Source organism: Mya arenaria, chromosome 6, assembly GCF_026914265.1.
Source record: "Mya arenaria isolate MELC-2E11 chromosome 6, ASM2691426v1".
Lineage (NCBI taxonomy): Eukaryota > Metazoa > Mollusca > Bivalvia > Myida > Myidae > Mya > Mya arenaria.
This window is the reverse complement of record NC_069127.1, coordinates 81,864,033-81,881,856: the sequence shown is the minus strand read 5'-3', so window position 1 is coordinate 81,881,856 and position 17,824 is coordinate 81,864,033. Positions and strand designations below refer to the sequence as shown.

Here is a 17,824-nt window from a genome sequence, read left to right as displayed (position 1 = left end):
TAAATAAGAAAACATAATACGACAAAAAACAGTATTTCATATGACAAGCAGTCACTTTTCTTTATGGATTCTTTTTAAAATATATAAAATTACAGAGCAAAACCCTACCATGTATGAAATTATAAAGCTCAGTTTTGCTTTTAATGGGTTAAACATGATTTCACATGATAAGAGGAAAATCAAATGAAAAAATCATTGTGTTTTTTAAGTTCTATTCTGTTGTCAACAGTTTAATTCATGTAAGGAATCTCTGACATACACAGTCAGGTCCATAATGTAGGAGGAAAATACCGCTTTTTAATGTTTAAAATTACATTTTTTGTCCAATTGGATGGCAATATTTTTCAAAATTGCTGTATATTGATTTCGGTAAATCACCATGAATTGTTTATTATTTCTTTAACCTGGTAATACAACTGTTTTAAACCTTTCATTATTTTGTACTACTGCACATGTGCAGAGGCGTGGCTAGTCTGGAGATTTACAGAATCTGGAAGCACGGGATTTCAACATGTTTGGGTGGGTAAACGAACAGCCATTACTATTACGAAATCTTATAGGTGGAATAAGTTCCAACACCGTCAACTTCAAAACTTTTTGCAACGTTCTGTGAGTTCTTGCCATGGCAGGTAACCCTACATTTACCAATGACAATATATTGTTTAATGTTTTTTGTCTTTAGCATTGTACGTCTCTTGTTTGGTGTATGTTTGGATCTTGGTTCAATGTAAGGCAACTGGGCTTGTCCATGTGGTTTACATTGTCTAACTTTGATAGATTTTCAGAGGGGGGGGGGGGGGGGGGGGGGGAATGAATCCCCAACTTGATCTTGAAATGCACTACATGTAAGTGCACCTGATTGCCTTTCCAGGACTTCATGTACAACGTACAATTATCAACACCACTGCTATGACGATACCTTGACTCTCAACGAGAAACAAAGAAATAAAGGTTTGTAATAATATTCACTGTCAGAAAACTACATTAACAATTAATGATTTACATAGATATACAGTTTCCGTTTATTAGCAATTATAATCTACAATATCATAATTTGAGATCATTGAATATTTTGATACATTTATGTAAATGATTTTATCAAAAGGAAATAATTTTGTAAGATATCTGTCTAAATATATTTACAATGCTATGTAAGACGTTCAATCAGCATTGATCTAGTTGCTAAATGTAATCATTTATGAAATACTTCATAGAATATTTTGTTTTGTGCATTATGTAATAGTCAAGAGCATTTTGTATTTGTTACTTTACAACTTGTGTACATTGTTCTGAGTTTTTTTAAATGGCTAACATATTGCAGAAATTGCCAATATAACTTGAAAGTTGTCCATAAGAAAGTGAGGTTACCTGTCTTTGGTGATCGAGGTCAGATTTGTTGCCGACGAGAATCATGGGAAACTCCTCCCGGTCCTTCACACGCAATATCTGCTTGTGGAATTTGTAGATCTCGTCAAAACTAAAAAAAAAACTATTATGAAATATTTAAGTAAATAAAATCATGAAAGTAGTGTTGTGTTGATAAATACTAACAGTAAGTATCTTGCCAGCTTCATACTCTTTGGATCTTTTTTTTTAAAAGCTTGTTGCAGAGTTTATTCAAAGATTGTTTAATGCAATTCTATAACTTAAATAGTATTTACTCCTGAAAGATAGAATTAACACCAATAAACAAATCACTATTTTTTAACTCATTTCAGATTAAAATGATAATCAAAAGCAATAAATCTATGTAAGGAATATTGAAAAATAATTATAACAAGTTACAAAATGATATACAAACAATTAAAGGCCATGATTAAAAAAATCTGTAATCAGTAGAAGGTTTATTGTACCTTTATTTATTATGCAGGAAAAAAACAAAAACCCATATTTTTATAGAATTTTATGGAAGATTAATTTGATATGCCATATGGATGAGCTATTAAAATGCCATAATTTCAACACTCGAAAACCATTCAAACAGGAGGAGAGTGTTTAATGATGTTGATTGAGGATGAGGTTGAAAATGGATATTGTATTTCTGATAAAATCTATAACTAAAATGGAAACATTAGACTGCATGTGAAATAGATATTTGTAAAAGATATCCACACTTTTGACATCATTTTTTTTATATATCATTTGAGGACATATTAGGCTTTAAAACCTCAGTCTTCATCGTAACTGGGTTGTCCGAAGCCCGGGACAAGTAAATACTGTTTCGGACAAGTTAAAATTCCTAGGTAGTTGCCCGAATGGGCAAGTGCATTTTTCCGAAATTTAGATCTCTCTGTTTTCATGATAATTTCTTCAGCAACAATTCACAAATCCTGATTGGACGTTATTATTATATTGAAATATTGGCTTTCGTATATTTATGCATGAATTGGATATTTTGGGCAAGTAAAACTATTTTTGGGCAAGTGGTTTCTTAAATTACTTGCCCAAAAAGACAATTGCTGAAAAAAATTAAGGCAAAGACTGAAACCTGTTAATGATAATAAATACACACTATGAAGACATGCACTCGAAATATTATGCGACAGTTATACATATATGTCATATTTCTGAGAGGCTTCCCAGGGGATTTTGGTCTGAATTCCAGGGGATTTTGATATTACACCAGGGGATTTTTACACGGCGAAATTTTGCGCAATATCAACATTAATAATATAAGAATAAATACAGACAAACACTCTCATTACAAGAATTTTTGGACTAAGTCATCATGGTCCTTCATGGAATTTCACACTCATAATATTATGGATGCTTTCCACTGTGAACCTTTAGCAAGTTTAAAAAAAATTAAAAAAAAATAATTGTAAATTCCAGGGGATATGGATCCCCCGGCGGGGGACTAGGGGATTGGCGGAATTCCGGGGGATTTTTCCCCCCACCGGGGGATATGGCATGTATGGTTATATAAATTTATATCACTCTGATACTTGGTATGTACACACATTTGTAATATCATCGTGATGGGTAGTAGTGATTAACCTAATTTTTATTATATTTACCGGAGTCAACTATTTTTTAGCCCAGTGAATTTTTGGGGAATTATTTTTACTGCCTGTACCTTGCAAATTGGGAAAAAAGTTGACTTTGGGAAAAATACAAAATCAGGCCAAAATAGCTAATATAATGGCAAATATACATGTTTTAACTCTTTTTATGCATACATTACCCCCGGTATGCTGTGAAAGAGTAAGTCTTGTCAAGATTTTGTTTATATTTCAAGAAATTCATTGCTTTTTTAATCATGAATGACATTTGCATTTATCAATTGGGATAAAATTATAAAAAATTTGGGAAAATGGACAGTTTTTCACAAGGGGAAACAGCCTTTAGAAGGCAGTAAATTATATAAAAAAATCACTGTAGCCCATCTGTTTTTTGAAAAAGATTCGCTATTGTCATTGCTGTTTTTGACACGTTATGTTACCTGCTCCTGTCTGTGACGGAGTACACCAGGAGAAATCCCATACCAGACCTCATGTACTGTTCTCTCATAGCACTGAACTCCTCTTGGCCAGCTGTATCGAGGACTGAAACACACAGATAATATACCTGAATTTATGTCTTAATTCATAATTTTACTTTTATTTTAAAATAATAAATATAACATATTTAAATAACATATAACAAAAACATGGTGGGCATTCATTGGAGCCATAACATTTTGTTATGCGTTGAAAATGCTCCAATGCATTTTCAATAATAATTTCCAGTGGGTAATGGATGTAAAAGTATATATAAAAATCTAAATCTGAGAGTAAAATAGTAAAAATCTGGATTTGTATAAGCATTCACAAAGTTGAGCCTATTGCACCAAGTATAGACAATAAAGTTCTGAAATTTTTATATCGAGGCAACCTAGCTTTTGTCAATGAAAAACTACCTTATAACCAAAGCTTTTAACAGAGCCATACATCAACACTAACAAGCTTTGTTATAAATAATATACTTTAATGATCAGAAGCAGTGTCCGACATTGTCAAGGTTTTTTAATATCATCCCTATAGAGATGGGAACGACTAGTAAAATTGGTACTACAAGAGTACTCAGACAATCTTCCGATCGAGTACTCATGCTAACTCAACACCAAACAGCGTACATTTACACAACTTGCTGCCTGCTTCTCGTTTGAAGTACATGTAATTCCAGTCATCAAAATTATACTTTTGGATGAACAAGCCCGAATTCTTATACTATTGCTTGGCATCAATTTTTTTAACAAGCCTGCTATATAAAATTTAGAATTCGAGCAAGCCAGGAAGACATTTTACCAGTGCAGGGCTTGCGGCCTATAGCTAATATCGACCACTGTAATTCCACGCTGCGGACTATGCGGGCCGCATAATTAATTGCATATATGTTTAGTTATTTACTCTACAAAATATTATTTCAGAATGACAGTTCTTCATACTGTAATATTGTATTTTACCTCATTAATACTTATAATTCCTCATTTAAGATATCCACCAATCAATTGTGATGATGCAAAAATACGCCCATTTACGAATCAATGCTCGTTACTAATTTGCTCATCAGCGTCCATTGTTTGGTGAAAACCCTCTAATTGGTAAACAATATAATTGTGTAGGAGATGTACTGCTATCAAAACTTCGCTAATTGGCATCAGTGCTAATTGCAAATTAGGGCCCTTTGTTTACAGTTTGTATACTCTCACAACTACTGTTATTTAATTTGTTTGGGTCAATTGGTCCATTGTGTACATAGAGGGGATAAGAGGGACCATACATTGTCTTGTTGGCAACGCACCAGTACCGTTACATAGTCTGTACATCTTCTGTATATCATGTATTTGCTGACTTCTCTGACATTTCTTTTTCGAATACTTGAGTAGTGAATTAGTATTTGGGTACTCTAACGATCGATAGTGTATTTGGGTACTTGTTTCCATTCCTAATTTTCTCATAAGAACTATTTAAAGAACAATTTGACTATTTACATAATCTGAATCACTGTGCAAAAATTATTTTTCGATTCTTCAAATAGTCGAGGTTGAAATATGTGAAAGAAGAAAATTACAATTGCCGGCAACTTTCCACAGGCCACAGCATGCCTATGTAATAAAACACCAAACAAGAAAATGAGGTTCCCGGGTGTTCTTCATTTCTTTCCTTAAAACCTTCATACGTTTTTGTCCAAGAACCCAAATTAAAGGGGCATTCCGAATGATTTGGACAATAATCGTTCATATAATAGTCTGTCTGTTTTTCTGATTAATTGTTTTATCATATTTGCCAAGTAACAGCAAGTAATGGTTGTTAAGTGTTTACTTACAAAAATGAATGGTTTGATGCCACACAGTTGCATAACCATTTCATCTTGTGTTATTCAGTACATACTAACAACCTTTTACTTTTTTTAGTGCTCTACATGATATTAAATCAACCCACTAAGTGTACCAGTCACTGTTTATATAAATTGCTTTGCATCATTTAAATTTTCCTCTGGGTACTCCAGTTTCCCCACAACACAAGACCACACTCTCGCGCAACATTGTGCGCATCATAGTGCCAATGAGAGTGATGAATATAAGTTGCAATAGCTTTTTTCACAATCGTTGTAATATTAAGTAAGTTTAAACTAAACTCAACCAATATAACCGCTGACTGATGATTTACTGAAATAAATGTATTGGAAATCTTGAGAAATACTGCCTTCTCATTGGACAAAAGAAAACATTGAACACTAAACAAGATAACAAGGTCCCTGGTTTCTTTTAATCTTTCTTCCGCATACTTAATATCCAGGAACACCAAAATCTGGTGCTTTCCCCCCGGGGTTGGGCTATAAATAGTTAAATAGTTCCTGGTGAGCCTATTTTTCTGATTTATTTTGGTATTAACTTCATGTCTTCATACTTTTCAATTGAGGAATTTCATCAAAACATTAAAATAAATGTAAATGACATATTGACTGCATCCGCTTTAAACACATCTTAAGTTTCCAACATCTGTACAAAACATTGACAATGATTGTGAAATAATCTAGCCATCATTAATGTACTAACTTTACCTGTAAACAGATATGCGTGAAACAATTACAGTACTCTTTAGAATCATGAGTGTACCCAAAACTAGGAAGTGATAAACACTTATTGCAAACAGTAAATAAATCACATTAGTATAAGTATTAACACATTCACAATGATGTTACCTCTCTGGCAGTCAACTGTTATTTTGATAATGGATAATAATTGCTCATAATGGGAAATAAACATAGTTGTAAAGTATGCCCCATCCCCATGCTTGTATTTACATAGTATCTTAACCTTGTGTCAATAAACTTTACTGCACAAAAAATAATTTGTCATGTCAAAAATGTTGGTCATCAAGAAAACAAGAGCACCCCTGATCCAACGTAAAGGTTCATCCGTTTTTTTTTGGTAAAAAGGGCATAACTCAACATTTTCAATCATTAAAGCCTGAGTCATGGACTTCAATTTCCTTTAATTAAATTCCATCCAGTACTTTTCAAGTTATGCTCCACAAAAAAGTAACAAAGGGCAATAACCCTGAACACAGATGAAATAAAGTTAAGGTTCTTGTATGCTGCACTTCTGCTCTCATTGTGCTTTACCATTGTATGAAGTTTAATTAAATTCCATCCAGTAATTTTAAAGTTATGCTCCTGACAAGTGAAATTGCAATGGACATTTCGACCGACCAACCACAGGGAGACTCCAACATACGGTACCCCCTTAAACTTTCTTTGTCTGGAGAATAATAAGCCTGAATTCTACAACTATTGTTTAGTGTCAAAAACTTTCAACAAGCCCTATTATATAAAATCAAGAATTTGAGCAGGCCCGGAAAGCATTGTACACGTGCAGGGCTTGTGCTAATTTCAATCACCGTGGTTATGCACAATTCTCGTATTACTTTTGTACTGCAGTTAAATAGGAATGGCTCTGGACTTTTCCCCTTTCTTAAAGTTCAATTACTATTGTGTAACTTTCCTACTCACTTGACATAATTTTCCTTGAAGCAGGCCTGCTTGAAGGAGCATATTTAAAAAAAATCAAAATAACTAACAGGTTGAATAAGGTCTTTTGAAATCTTCTCTGTATCCATGAACTTATTACCAAAACATGGCCACAAAAAGATAACTTCATTTGGAGCATCTTCCCACATCCAACAATAGTTTTCAAAACAATAACAATAAACATTCAACTGTTGACAACGTCTGTTTCAATGTTGACATTTTTGACATTGAATCTATATGTTGCCGAACACTGATCAAAAGCATCTGTCAACCCTAGTACAGTGGATAAGGTCCCCGTCTGCAGACTGGGTTTCAACCCCATTTGTCGGCCAATTTTTTTTTCTATGTTTTATTTTCTAATTTTCTATTTTATTATCACAGTTATAAAATTGATTCAATATTTTAACTTTAAGAAAAGTATAAAATTTGAATACATGATAAAAGCTTACATTATAATGTCCATTTAATATCTGTCCAGCAGTAACTAAGTTAGGACTACAGACAGGACGGAAATAAGGATGCTCGGAGGGGCGGACAATTGTAAACTGTGTGGTACTTCAGTTAGTTAGTTCCAATGCATTGTATACATCATACAACATTTTTCTCTTTTTTTCGCTGTTTTATCATACGGAGTAAAGTCCCTTTAAAACCTTCAGTTTGGCGTGGGATAAAACAGTATTTTATTCGTTATGAGTGATAACAAGACAAGTGGACAATTTAATATTAGTAACAATGATCTTTGGATGCGAAGTGGCAATTTCCTGTGTTGGCCAGCCACAACCAACACCAAGTGTCTTTAAGTGGCTCAACCACATGTCACTACCGCTTTCAACACTTTTGATATATGATCTAGTACTTTATTGCCGGTTTATTTTTCAGAAAAAAGAAGAAGTTAAATACACTCAAGCCTTATTCCTAGCCAGTGACTGTGATGACCAGAACTTTATAATTCAGCATACTTAAAAGCATTTTCAAAATGTTTTAGGTTAAATGTATTCTATGATTTATCATTTATAGCATTACATGAGATATTTCAATTTGGTATTGAGAGTGCTCTAGTGGTAAATGTGTCTGCCTATCACCCAATAGGTTGAGGGATTGAATCCCAAAACGTCAAATTTTATTCCTAATTTTGGGGACCTGGTTTATATGTCAGGGCATACTGGTGTATGCCTAGGTATGCCCCTGCTTTATATGTCAGGGTATACTGGTGTATGCCTAGGTACACCCTGGTTTATATGACAGGGCATACTGGTGTATGCCTAGGTACACCCTGGGTTATATGACAGGGCATACTTGTGTATGCCTAGGTACGACCCTAGTTTATATGACAGGGCATACAGGTGTATGCCTAGGTACACCCTGGGTTATATGACAGGGCATACTTGTGTATGCCTAGGTACGACCCTGGTTTATATGTCAGGGCATACTGGTGTATGCCTAAGTACACCCTGGGTTATATGACAGGGCATACTGGTGTATGCCTAGGTACGACCCTGGTTTATATGTCAGGGCATACTGGTGTATGCCTAGGTACACCCTAGTTTATATGTCAGGGCATACTGGTGTATGCCTAGGTACACCCTGGTTTATATGTCAGGGCATACTGGTGTATGCTTAGGTACGACCCTGGTTTATATGACAGGGCATACTGGTGTATGCCTAGGTACGACCCTGGTTTATATGACAGGGCATACAGGTGTATGCCTAGGTACGACCCTGGTTTGTATGTCAGGGCATACTGGTGTATGCCTAGGTACGACCCTGGTTTATATGACAGGGCATACTGGTGTATGCCTAGGTACGACCTGGTTTATATGACAGGGCATACAGTTGTATGCCTAGGTACACCCTGAGTTATATGACAGGGCATACTGGTGTATGCCTAGGTACAACCCTGGTTTATATGACAGGGCATACTGGTGTATGCCTAGGTACACCCTGGTTTATATGTCAGGGCATACTGGTGTATGCCTAGGTACACCCTGGTTTATATGTCAGGGCATACTGGTGTATGCCTAGGTACACCCTGGTTTATATGACAGGGCATACTGGTGTATGCCTAGGTACGACCCTGGTTTATATGACAGGGCATACTGGTGTATGCCTAGGTATGACCCTGGTTTATATGACAGGGCATACTGGTGTATGCCTAGGTACACCCTGGTTTATATGTCAGGGCATACTGGTGTATGCCTAGGTATGCCCCTGGTTTATATGTAAAGGCATACAGGTCTATGCCTAGGTACACCCTGGTTTATATGTCAGGGCATACTGGTGTATGCCTAGGTACACCCTGGTTTATATGTCAGGGCATTCTGGAGACTGCCTATGATTTAATTGTCAGGGCATACTGGAGGATGCCTTAAGGGATGCCCCTGATTTGAAAAGGGTTAACCATTTTTCTTGCTGTTTAAGTAATAGTTAAAGAATCTTCAACCCAAGCTATTGAAATTATACATACCAAAATAACACTATGGATATAATATTATGTTTAATAGTAGTTACTGCAGTGTACAGTTTCTAGTGTTGCCAGAAAGAATTGACTGCCGTTATGGACGGTTCAAATGGCAATTGGGCCAGTTCAAATTTTAATAAAGTACAATAAATAGTATCGGATCGGTTTCTCTATCATTTGATAAGGTTCAACCTGAACTTTTTAGAAGCCTGAGTTTTGAATATAATGTGACAAGCCACTTTTGGAGGCAAAATAAAGTAAACTCAGCATTTACTTCTGAAACAGGTCTTCCTGTTTGTATTACAATATAATTCTGACAAATCCAACACTTACTGTCCAGCCGTGCCACATCTCCATCAATGACACACTGCTTGGCGTATGAATCCTCAATGGTAGGGTCATAGTCTGTCACAAAATATGACTGAAAAAAAGAACAAAAAAACGATGTCATATACGGTAATTTGCAGTTATACCGAAAAAAGAAATATAAAAGTAAAATTACCGGTAGTGATATTTAAACATTGTATGGTTCAGTAAAGCGCAAATATATCAACAAAAACTACCACTTATTGAGAGCAGTAATTGTTGTATATTTCAACTTAAGTTTTATTTTAGGCAAGTGCTGTTCAACTTTCCAAAACAAGAGTGCTTTCCAACACTTTTAAAATGCACTACCTTGTATTTCAGCTTAAATCAGCTGCTTGATGGTCAAAAAGTGTAATAACTTGTATAGGAAGGTTGTCATGGAAGGCAGTATCAAGGCCTAAAATAGCTGCTTGATAGTCACACAGTGTAACAAACTGTACAGGGGGGCTGTCAAGATGGCAGTATTTAGGTCTAAATCAGCTGCTTGATAGTCACACAGTGTAACAAACTGTACAGGGGGGGCTGTCAAGATGGCAGTATTTAGGTCTAAATCAGCTGCTTGACCATCACACAGTGTAACAAACTGTACAGGGGGGCTGTCAAGATGGCAGTATTTAGGTCTAAATCAGCTGCTTGACAGTCACACAGTGTAACAAACTGTACAGGGGGGCTGTCAAGATGGCAGTATTTAGGTCTAAATCAGCTGCTTGACAGTCACAGAGTGTAACAAACTGTACAGGGGGGCTGTCAAGATGGCAGTATTTAGGTCTAAATCAGCTGCTTGATAGTCACACAGTGTAACAAACTGTACAGGGGGGCTGTCAAGATGGCAGTATTTAGGTCTAAATCAGCTGCTTGACAGTCACACAGTGTAACAAACTGTACAGGGGGGCTGTCAAGATGGCAGTATTTAGGTCTAAATCAGCTGCTTGACAGTCACAGAGTGTAACAAACTGTACAGGGGGGCTGTCATAGAAGGCAGTATTTAGGTCTAAATCAGCTGCTTGACAGTCACACAGTGTAATAAACTGTACAGGAAGGCTGTCAAGGAGGGCAGTATTTAGGCCTAAATAAGCTGCTTGACAGTCACGCAGTGTAACAAACTGTACAGGGGGGCTATCAAGATGGCTATATTAAGGCCTAATTCAGCTGCTTGACAGTCACACAGTGTAATAAACTGTACAGGGGGGCTGTCATGGAAGGTAGTATTTAGGCCTAAATCAGCTGCTTGACAGTCACAGAGTGTAATTAACTGTACAGGAGGGCTGTCATGGAAGGTAGTATTTAGGCCTAAATCAGCTGCTTGACAATCACGCAGTGTAATAAACTGTACAGGGGGGCTGTCATGGAAGGTAGTATTTAGGCCTAAATCAGCTGCTTGACAGTCACAGAGTGTAATTAACTGTACAGGAAGGCTGTCATGGAGGGCAGTATTTAGACCTAAATCAGCTGCTTGACAGTCACACAGTGTAATAAACTGTACAGGAAGGCTGTCAAGGAGGGCAGTATTAAGGCCTAAATCAGCTGCTTGATAGTCACGCAGTGTAATAAACTGTACAGGAGGGCTGTCATGGAAGGCAGTATTTAGGCCTAAATCAGCTGCTTGACAGTCACACAGTGTAATAAACTGTACAGGGGGGCTGTCATGGAAGGCAGTATTTAGGCCTAAATCAGCTGCTTGACAGTCACACAGTGTAATAAACTGTACAGGAAGGCTGTCATGGAAGGCAATATTTAGGCCTAAATCAGCTGCTTGACAGTCACACAGTGTAATAAACTGTACAGGGGGGCTGTCATGGAAGGCAGTATTTAGACCTAAATCAGCTGCTTGACAGTCACACAGTGTAATAAACTGTACAGGGGGGCTGTCATGGAAGGCAATATTTAGGCCTAAATCAGCTGCTTGACAGTCACACAGTGTAATAAACTGTACAGGGGGGCTGTCATGGAAGGCAATATTTAGGCCTAAATCAGCTGCTTGACAGTCACGCAGTGTAATAAACTGTACAGGGGGCTGTCATGGAAGGCAGTATTTAGACCTAAATCAGCTGCTTGACAGTCACGCAGTGTAATAAACTGTACAGGAAGGCTGTCAAGGAGGGCAGTATTAAGGCCTAAATCAGCTGCTTGACAGTCACACAGTGTAACAAACTGTACAGGAAGGCTGTCAAGGAGGGCAGTATTAAGGCCTAAATCAGCTGCTTGACAGTCACACAGTGTAACAAACTGTACAGGAAGGCTGTCAAGGAGGGCAGTATTAAGGCCTAAATCAGCTGCTTGACAGTCACACAGTGTAATAAACTGTACAGGAAGGCTGTCAAGGAGGGCAGTATTAAGGCCTAAATCAGCTGCTTGACAGTCACACAGTGTAATAAACTGTACAGGAAGGCTGTCAAGGAGGGCAGTATTAAGGCCTAAATCAGCTGCTTGACAGTCACACAGTGTAATAAACTGTACAGGAAGGCTGTCAAGGAGGGCAGTATTAAGGCCTAAATCAGCTGCTTGACAGTCACACAGTGTAATAAACTGTACAGGAAGGCTGTCAAGGAGGGCAGTATTTAGGCCTAAATCAGCTGCTTGACAGTCACACAGTGTAATAAACTGTACATGAAGGCTGTCAAGGAGGGCAGTATTTCCACCTAAATCAGCTTCTTGACAGTCACACAGTGTAATAAACTGTACAGGAAGGCTGTCAAGGAGGGCAGTATTAAGGCCTAAATCAGCTGCTTGACAGTCACACAGTGTAATAAACTGTACAGGAAGGCTGTCAAGGAGGGCAGTATTAAGGCCTAAATCAGCTGCTTGACAGTCACACAGTGTAACAAACTGTACAGGGGGGCTGTCAAGATGGCTGTATTAAGGTCTAAATCAGCTGCTTGACAGTCACACAGTGTAATAAACTGTACAGGGGGCTGTCAAGGAGGGCAGTATTTCCACCTAAATCAGCTTCTTGACAGTCACACAGTGTAATAAACTGTACATGAAGGCTGTCAAGGATGGCAGTATTTAGGCCTAAGAGTCTGAGTCCCGGTAATGGTCATTTAGGGATACTTATTTATCAGTTAACATTGGTTTATAAGTATTTCCTGTAACACTGACAACTACCACTTTCATGGACTTAACCTTTCCTGTTCCCATAAAGATCATCATAAAATAAACAGTGTGTGTATACCACGTGATAAATTACGTCATAAATGCTACGTCAGAAGGCAATATTTAGCTTCGAATGACGACATAAAACAAAAAAAACTTCACTTTTTCTTCACCATTTCCGATGAAACATAGCGCAGTCTTCGCCTCTTAAGGAGCCCCTCATTCGGTCTTTTACCAGAGTTTGATTGAGAGTCTAGTTTCTTCAAACACTTCGACAAACCTTATCACAATACGGCAGTCTGATCGGGCACTGTCAAAATATTATGTGACGTCATTTATCACGTGGTATACAAACACTGATAAATAAAACACACAGTGTTGTTGAACTACATTTGTTGGATGTTTATAAATAGAAAATGTGCAGTGTGATTAGAAAACATTTTTGAACGTAAATTTTGTAAAACAAAATTCTGCAGCCAAGTGGTAAATTTAAATAAAATAATTATTACTATAAACTTCATGTACATATGCATTTTTAAAAGGTTGACATTTGGCAAGACATAAACAATCAAGTTTTGAATATAAGTTTGTTTAATTTCAATTCCAATTTAAATCACTTATCTGTATTAAACATCTGTTCATCAAAATTTAGCAAAACGTTTTTAAAATAATACATTATTTTTGAAAGTATTTTTTTCTTAAAAGTGTTCGGGATTTGAATACTCCATACTGTAGGGTTAACTGAAAGGTGGTATACTGTTACCATTTTCCTCATAAATTGAAAAAAAACAATGCTTACATAGATGTTAACTCATTAATCAAAGATGTTTCATATGAAAAGTTAACTAGCTAGGACAAAAAATCTCAAACATAATTGTAAAAATGTGTTCGGATTTGGACTCTCAACCAGTACATACACAAGTAGGATAAGGTCCAACGTGCAAAGTTACAAGCAGGATAAAACCATTGTGAATTTTCTTTACTTCAGGGCAGCCACAATCCTGTCTGAATCCAGGTCAATTTGGCCCAATTACCTATTCAGTCTGGTCCTTTCGGACTCAATTACCATTTCAGTTTTATTACGCTTAAAATATCATTGCCAAGTTTAGTTATGATTAAACAAATTATGTTAAGCAAAAAACATGACACATGTAGCAAACTTAACTACATTAAAGAAGCCATAGATCTAACAAATACTTTACGTATACAATAGCAGTACTCTCTTTCCTCTCCTTCATAACAATGTTAAACATTTTTTTATCTTTACATGTAATAACATGTTTTTTTATATCCTTAAATAATGTTAATTTATACTTATTCTGTAATTCTCTATAGTTGAAATTATGTATTAATGAAATTTTGCCATATTTCTGTTGTTAATGGCCAAAGGCTATTTCATGTGGTTTGCCGATAAACTTTGAATTAATATCCTTTGAAAATTTTCAATTACCAAAGGTGTTTTGGTGCTTACTTTGAACACTTTAAGGGCTCAAAATAATCCTCAAATTAGGTGTAAACAACGGCATTCCACAGGCACGCTTCCTTTCTGAATTGCAACAGGCCGAAAAGGTTATTGGGCTGAGTTGACCCGACACCTCCAGCCCTTAACAGACATCAAAAGAAGGAGCTGTGATGAGAATCTGTGGAGTTGGTTTCACAGGACAACAAAGCTACAGATAATGTATTACCTAAAGTGGATTGTATGCCAATATATGTAATTTTGTAAAGTGTACACCTTGTCTTAATTCAATAAAGTGCAATGGTAATTGTTTAAGTTAATAGGCACATTGAAGTGCAAACATGCATGTACCGTACTTTACATACAAGATCCTAAAAGCAAACTTTAATTAAAGGTTTTAATTTGATATACTTCCCTTTGCTAGTCAAAAGAGATCACTGCAAGTGATTTTACACAGGTTTAGCTGCCATCTTTGGTATGGTCAAAACAGTTGTTCACGAACAGGTGGTAGATTGATCATAGTAATTATGGTACGCTATTGTAACAATCTGAATTCAAGCCTTTTCTTTGATAATCACGTTTTTCGCCTCATTTTGAAAGTTACATATATCAAGGATCAGGTGCTTGAAATGCCTCAGCAGGTAACAACACTTTTCATTTGGCGAGGATTATTTGATGTTAAAAAAAACAAATGTTTCCAGTTGTTTACAAAATTGCATATCACTTCCGCTTGGAATCCAATAAAAAAACTTAAATATAATTATAAAATAAGGACTACAGGCACATAACAAGATTTTGATATTTGGCGCCGGCGAGCTTATACAATTTTACAAGGAAAAGCTAATTTCACAAATGATTTCATGACTGAATGAGTAAGGTACATTGGCCTATTTAATCATGGAGTTATGACAATGCTTATATAATATTATATTTGAATTGTGACTATCCTATTAAACAAGAGCTGTCACAGAGACAGCGGGCTCGACTATTCCGCCGCTTTTCAATGTAAGGATTGAAACGTTTTGGCGAAACAAGCATGGATCACTGTTAGATTAGATTTCAATGCAATACATGGTGTGCTGAGATATTAACATAAATGTGGTTCCATGCAAAATTTTAACGAGAATTTCTAAGTCTTATAATAAAAGGGCCATTATTTGCAAAATACAGTTATCTAACTTGGTTATTCCATTAAGTTGGGTGGTTGAATACCATTGTATAAAGTCTCAATGCAATACATCAAATAGTTGCTGAGATATTATCCTATGTGTGCTAACATGCAAGACCTTAACCAGAATTTTTAAGTCGCATAATAAAGGGGCAAAAAATATATATTATAAAAGATAGAGTTATCTTACATGATTAAATAAGAAGGTTAAATAGATGGGAGCCTGTGTGTAAAGTTTCAATGCAATACATGATGTATTCGCTGAGGTATTGACTTAAATGTGGTTACATGCAAAACCGTAACCAGAATTTCTATGTCGTATAAAAAGGGGCCATTATTTTAATTTAATGCAACCTGAGTTATCTAACTTGGTTATTTAAGTAGATTGGATGGTTGAGTACCATTGTATATAGTCTCAATGCAATCCATCAAGTAATTGCTGAGATATTAACCTTTGTGTGCTTACATGCAAAACCTTAACCAGAATGTCTAAGTCAAATAATAAAGGCCCATAATTTGCATTATATTCAAAAAAGTGTTATCTGGGAATACATATCTAATGTTTCAATGCAATACATGATATATTTGCTGAGATATTGACTTAAATGTGGTTACATGCAAAACCTTAACCAGAATTTCTAAGTCGAATAATAAAGGGCAATTATTTTGCATTAAATGTAAACTAGAGTTATCTAACTTGGTTAATTAAGTAGGTTGGATGATTGACTACCATTGTATAAAGTGTCAATGCAATACCTCAAGTAGTTGCTGAGATATTAACCTATGTGTGCTTACAAGCAAAACCTTAACCAGAATTTTTAAGTCAAATAATAAAGGGCAATTTTTTGCATTAAATGCAAACTAGAGTTATCTAACTTGGTTAATTTAGTAGGTTGGATGGTTGAGTACCATTGTATCAAGTATCAATGCAATACCTCAAGTAGTTGCTGAGATATTAACCTATGTGTGCTTACACGCAAAACCTTAACCAGAATTTCTAAGTCGAATAATAAAGGCCTATTATTTGCATAATATTCAAATAATTGCTATCTAACTTCATTAATTTAGTATGTAAGATAGTTGGGAATACATATCCAAATTTTCGATGCAATAAATGATGTTTTTAATGAGATAATGACAGGTGCTTACATGCAAAACCTTAACCAAGGTGTGACGCCAACGCCGACACCAGGGTGAGTAGCATAGCTCTCCTTATTCTTCGAATAGTTGAGCTAAAAATTGAAAAATTCATGAAATAATACAAGAATAAATAATAAATATTAAATGATCACTCAATTTCAACAGAAGAACTGAAATTTATTATAAAAAAAATTAGATATCGTCCAAATTGCGGTGAACATCTTAAAAAAACTCAAGAAGTGTCTGGGAACTACTCGCCTTCTTGTAACTACACAAACAGATGTTTAATTCATATCATAATTGCACATTTAAAAGCATTACTCACTCCTACAGAAATGACTTAGTTCAATATGATGACACTCGCTTTGAGGGTTAGACTTAAAAGGGCTAGGCATCGAGTTTTAGACAATCTTTTAGAGCAAAAAACATGTCTCTCTAATCCACCGCTAAAGACTCTCCCAGCTTTTAGCAAGTCATTTTTTTTTCTCAAAATCTGAACAAGTTTGGGTTTGTTTGTGTGACTAATTAAACTTTATCATGTGTTTTTGAATTAGCTGTGTTATTTTACACACTTACACTGTTAATGAAATAACTGGCATACATTTACAAGTTCCGGCATACCTGTATAAACTGAATTGTAAGAGCTGATTTTCCCACACCTCCTCCCCCTACTACAACCAGTTTATAATTCTGGTTCACATTCCCAGTTTCCCCTCGATGATGATTCCTTGACATAATTGTCAACTTGTTTACAATCCGTTTGACACATTCGTACACAATCAGGGACTTTTGGTGATAGCTCCGCACGTTTTTGGTCAAAGTAAGCCCGTCAAAACGAATTATGGTTAATTCGTAACCTTTCCATTTCGTAACCGCTCAATGTTGGTTGATTCGTAACCATTGTGTTAGTCAATTTGTAACCGTTAAGAAATCGAATGGTCATATCGTAACCGTTGGCTCATATATGAGGAAATAATTTAATAACATTTGAGTTTACAAAAATAAGTATACTGTAAGTATAAAACATAAAAGTTTGAAGTTAAATCTAGTAGTTTTTCCTGCTTTATTTTTAATATTCTATTATAAACTATGATAAATAAAAAAAATCAAATTAGGTAGTTTTTTA

General features: G+C 35.8%; 1 protein-coding gene across 1 annotated transcript in view; it reads right to left on the bottom strand.

Moving 5' to 3' along the window:
• LOC128237500 (ras-related protein R-Ras2-like) overlaps positions 1–17,458 on the bottom strand; it is a 30,160-nt gene extending 12,702 nt beyond the window's left edge. The window contains exons 1-4 of the mRNA XM_052953085.1: positions 17,320–17,458; positions 9,806–9,893; positions 3,443–3,545; positions 1,369–1,477 (exon numbers count right to left, since the gene is read on the bottom strand). Coding sequence (XP_052809045.1) covers positions 1,369–1,477; positions 3,443–3,545; positions 9,806–9,893; positions 17,320–17,433 — 414 coding nt within the window. The 5' untranslated portion in view covers positions 17,434–17,458. The remainder of the gene's footprint in view (positions 1–1,368; positions 1,478–3,442; positions 3,546–9,805; positions 9,894–17,319) is intronic.
• Between the last annotated feature and the right edge of the window lie 366 nt (positions 17,459–17,824).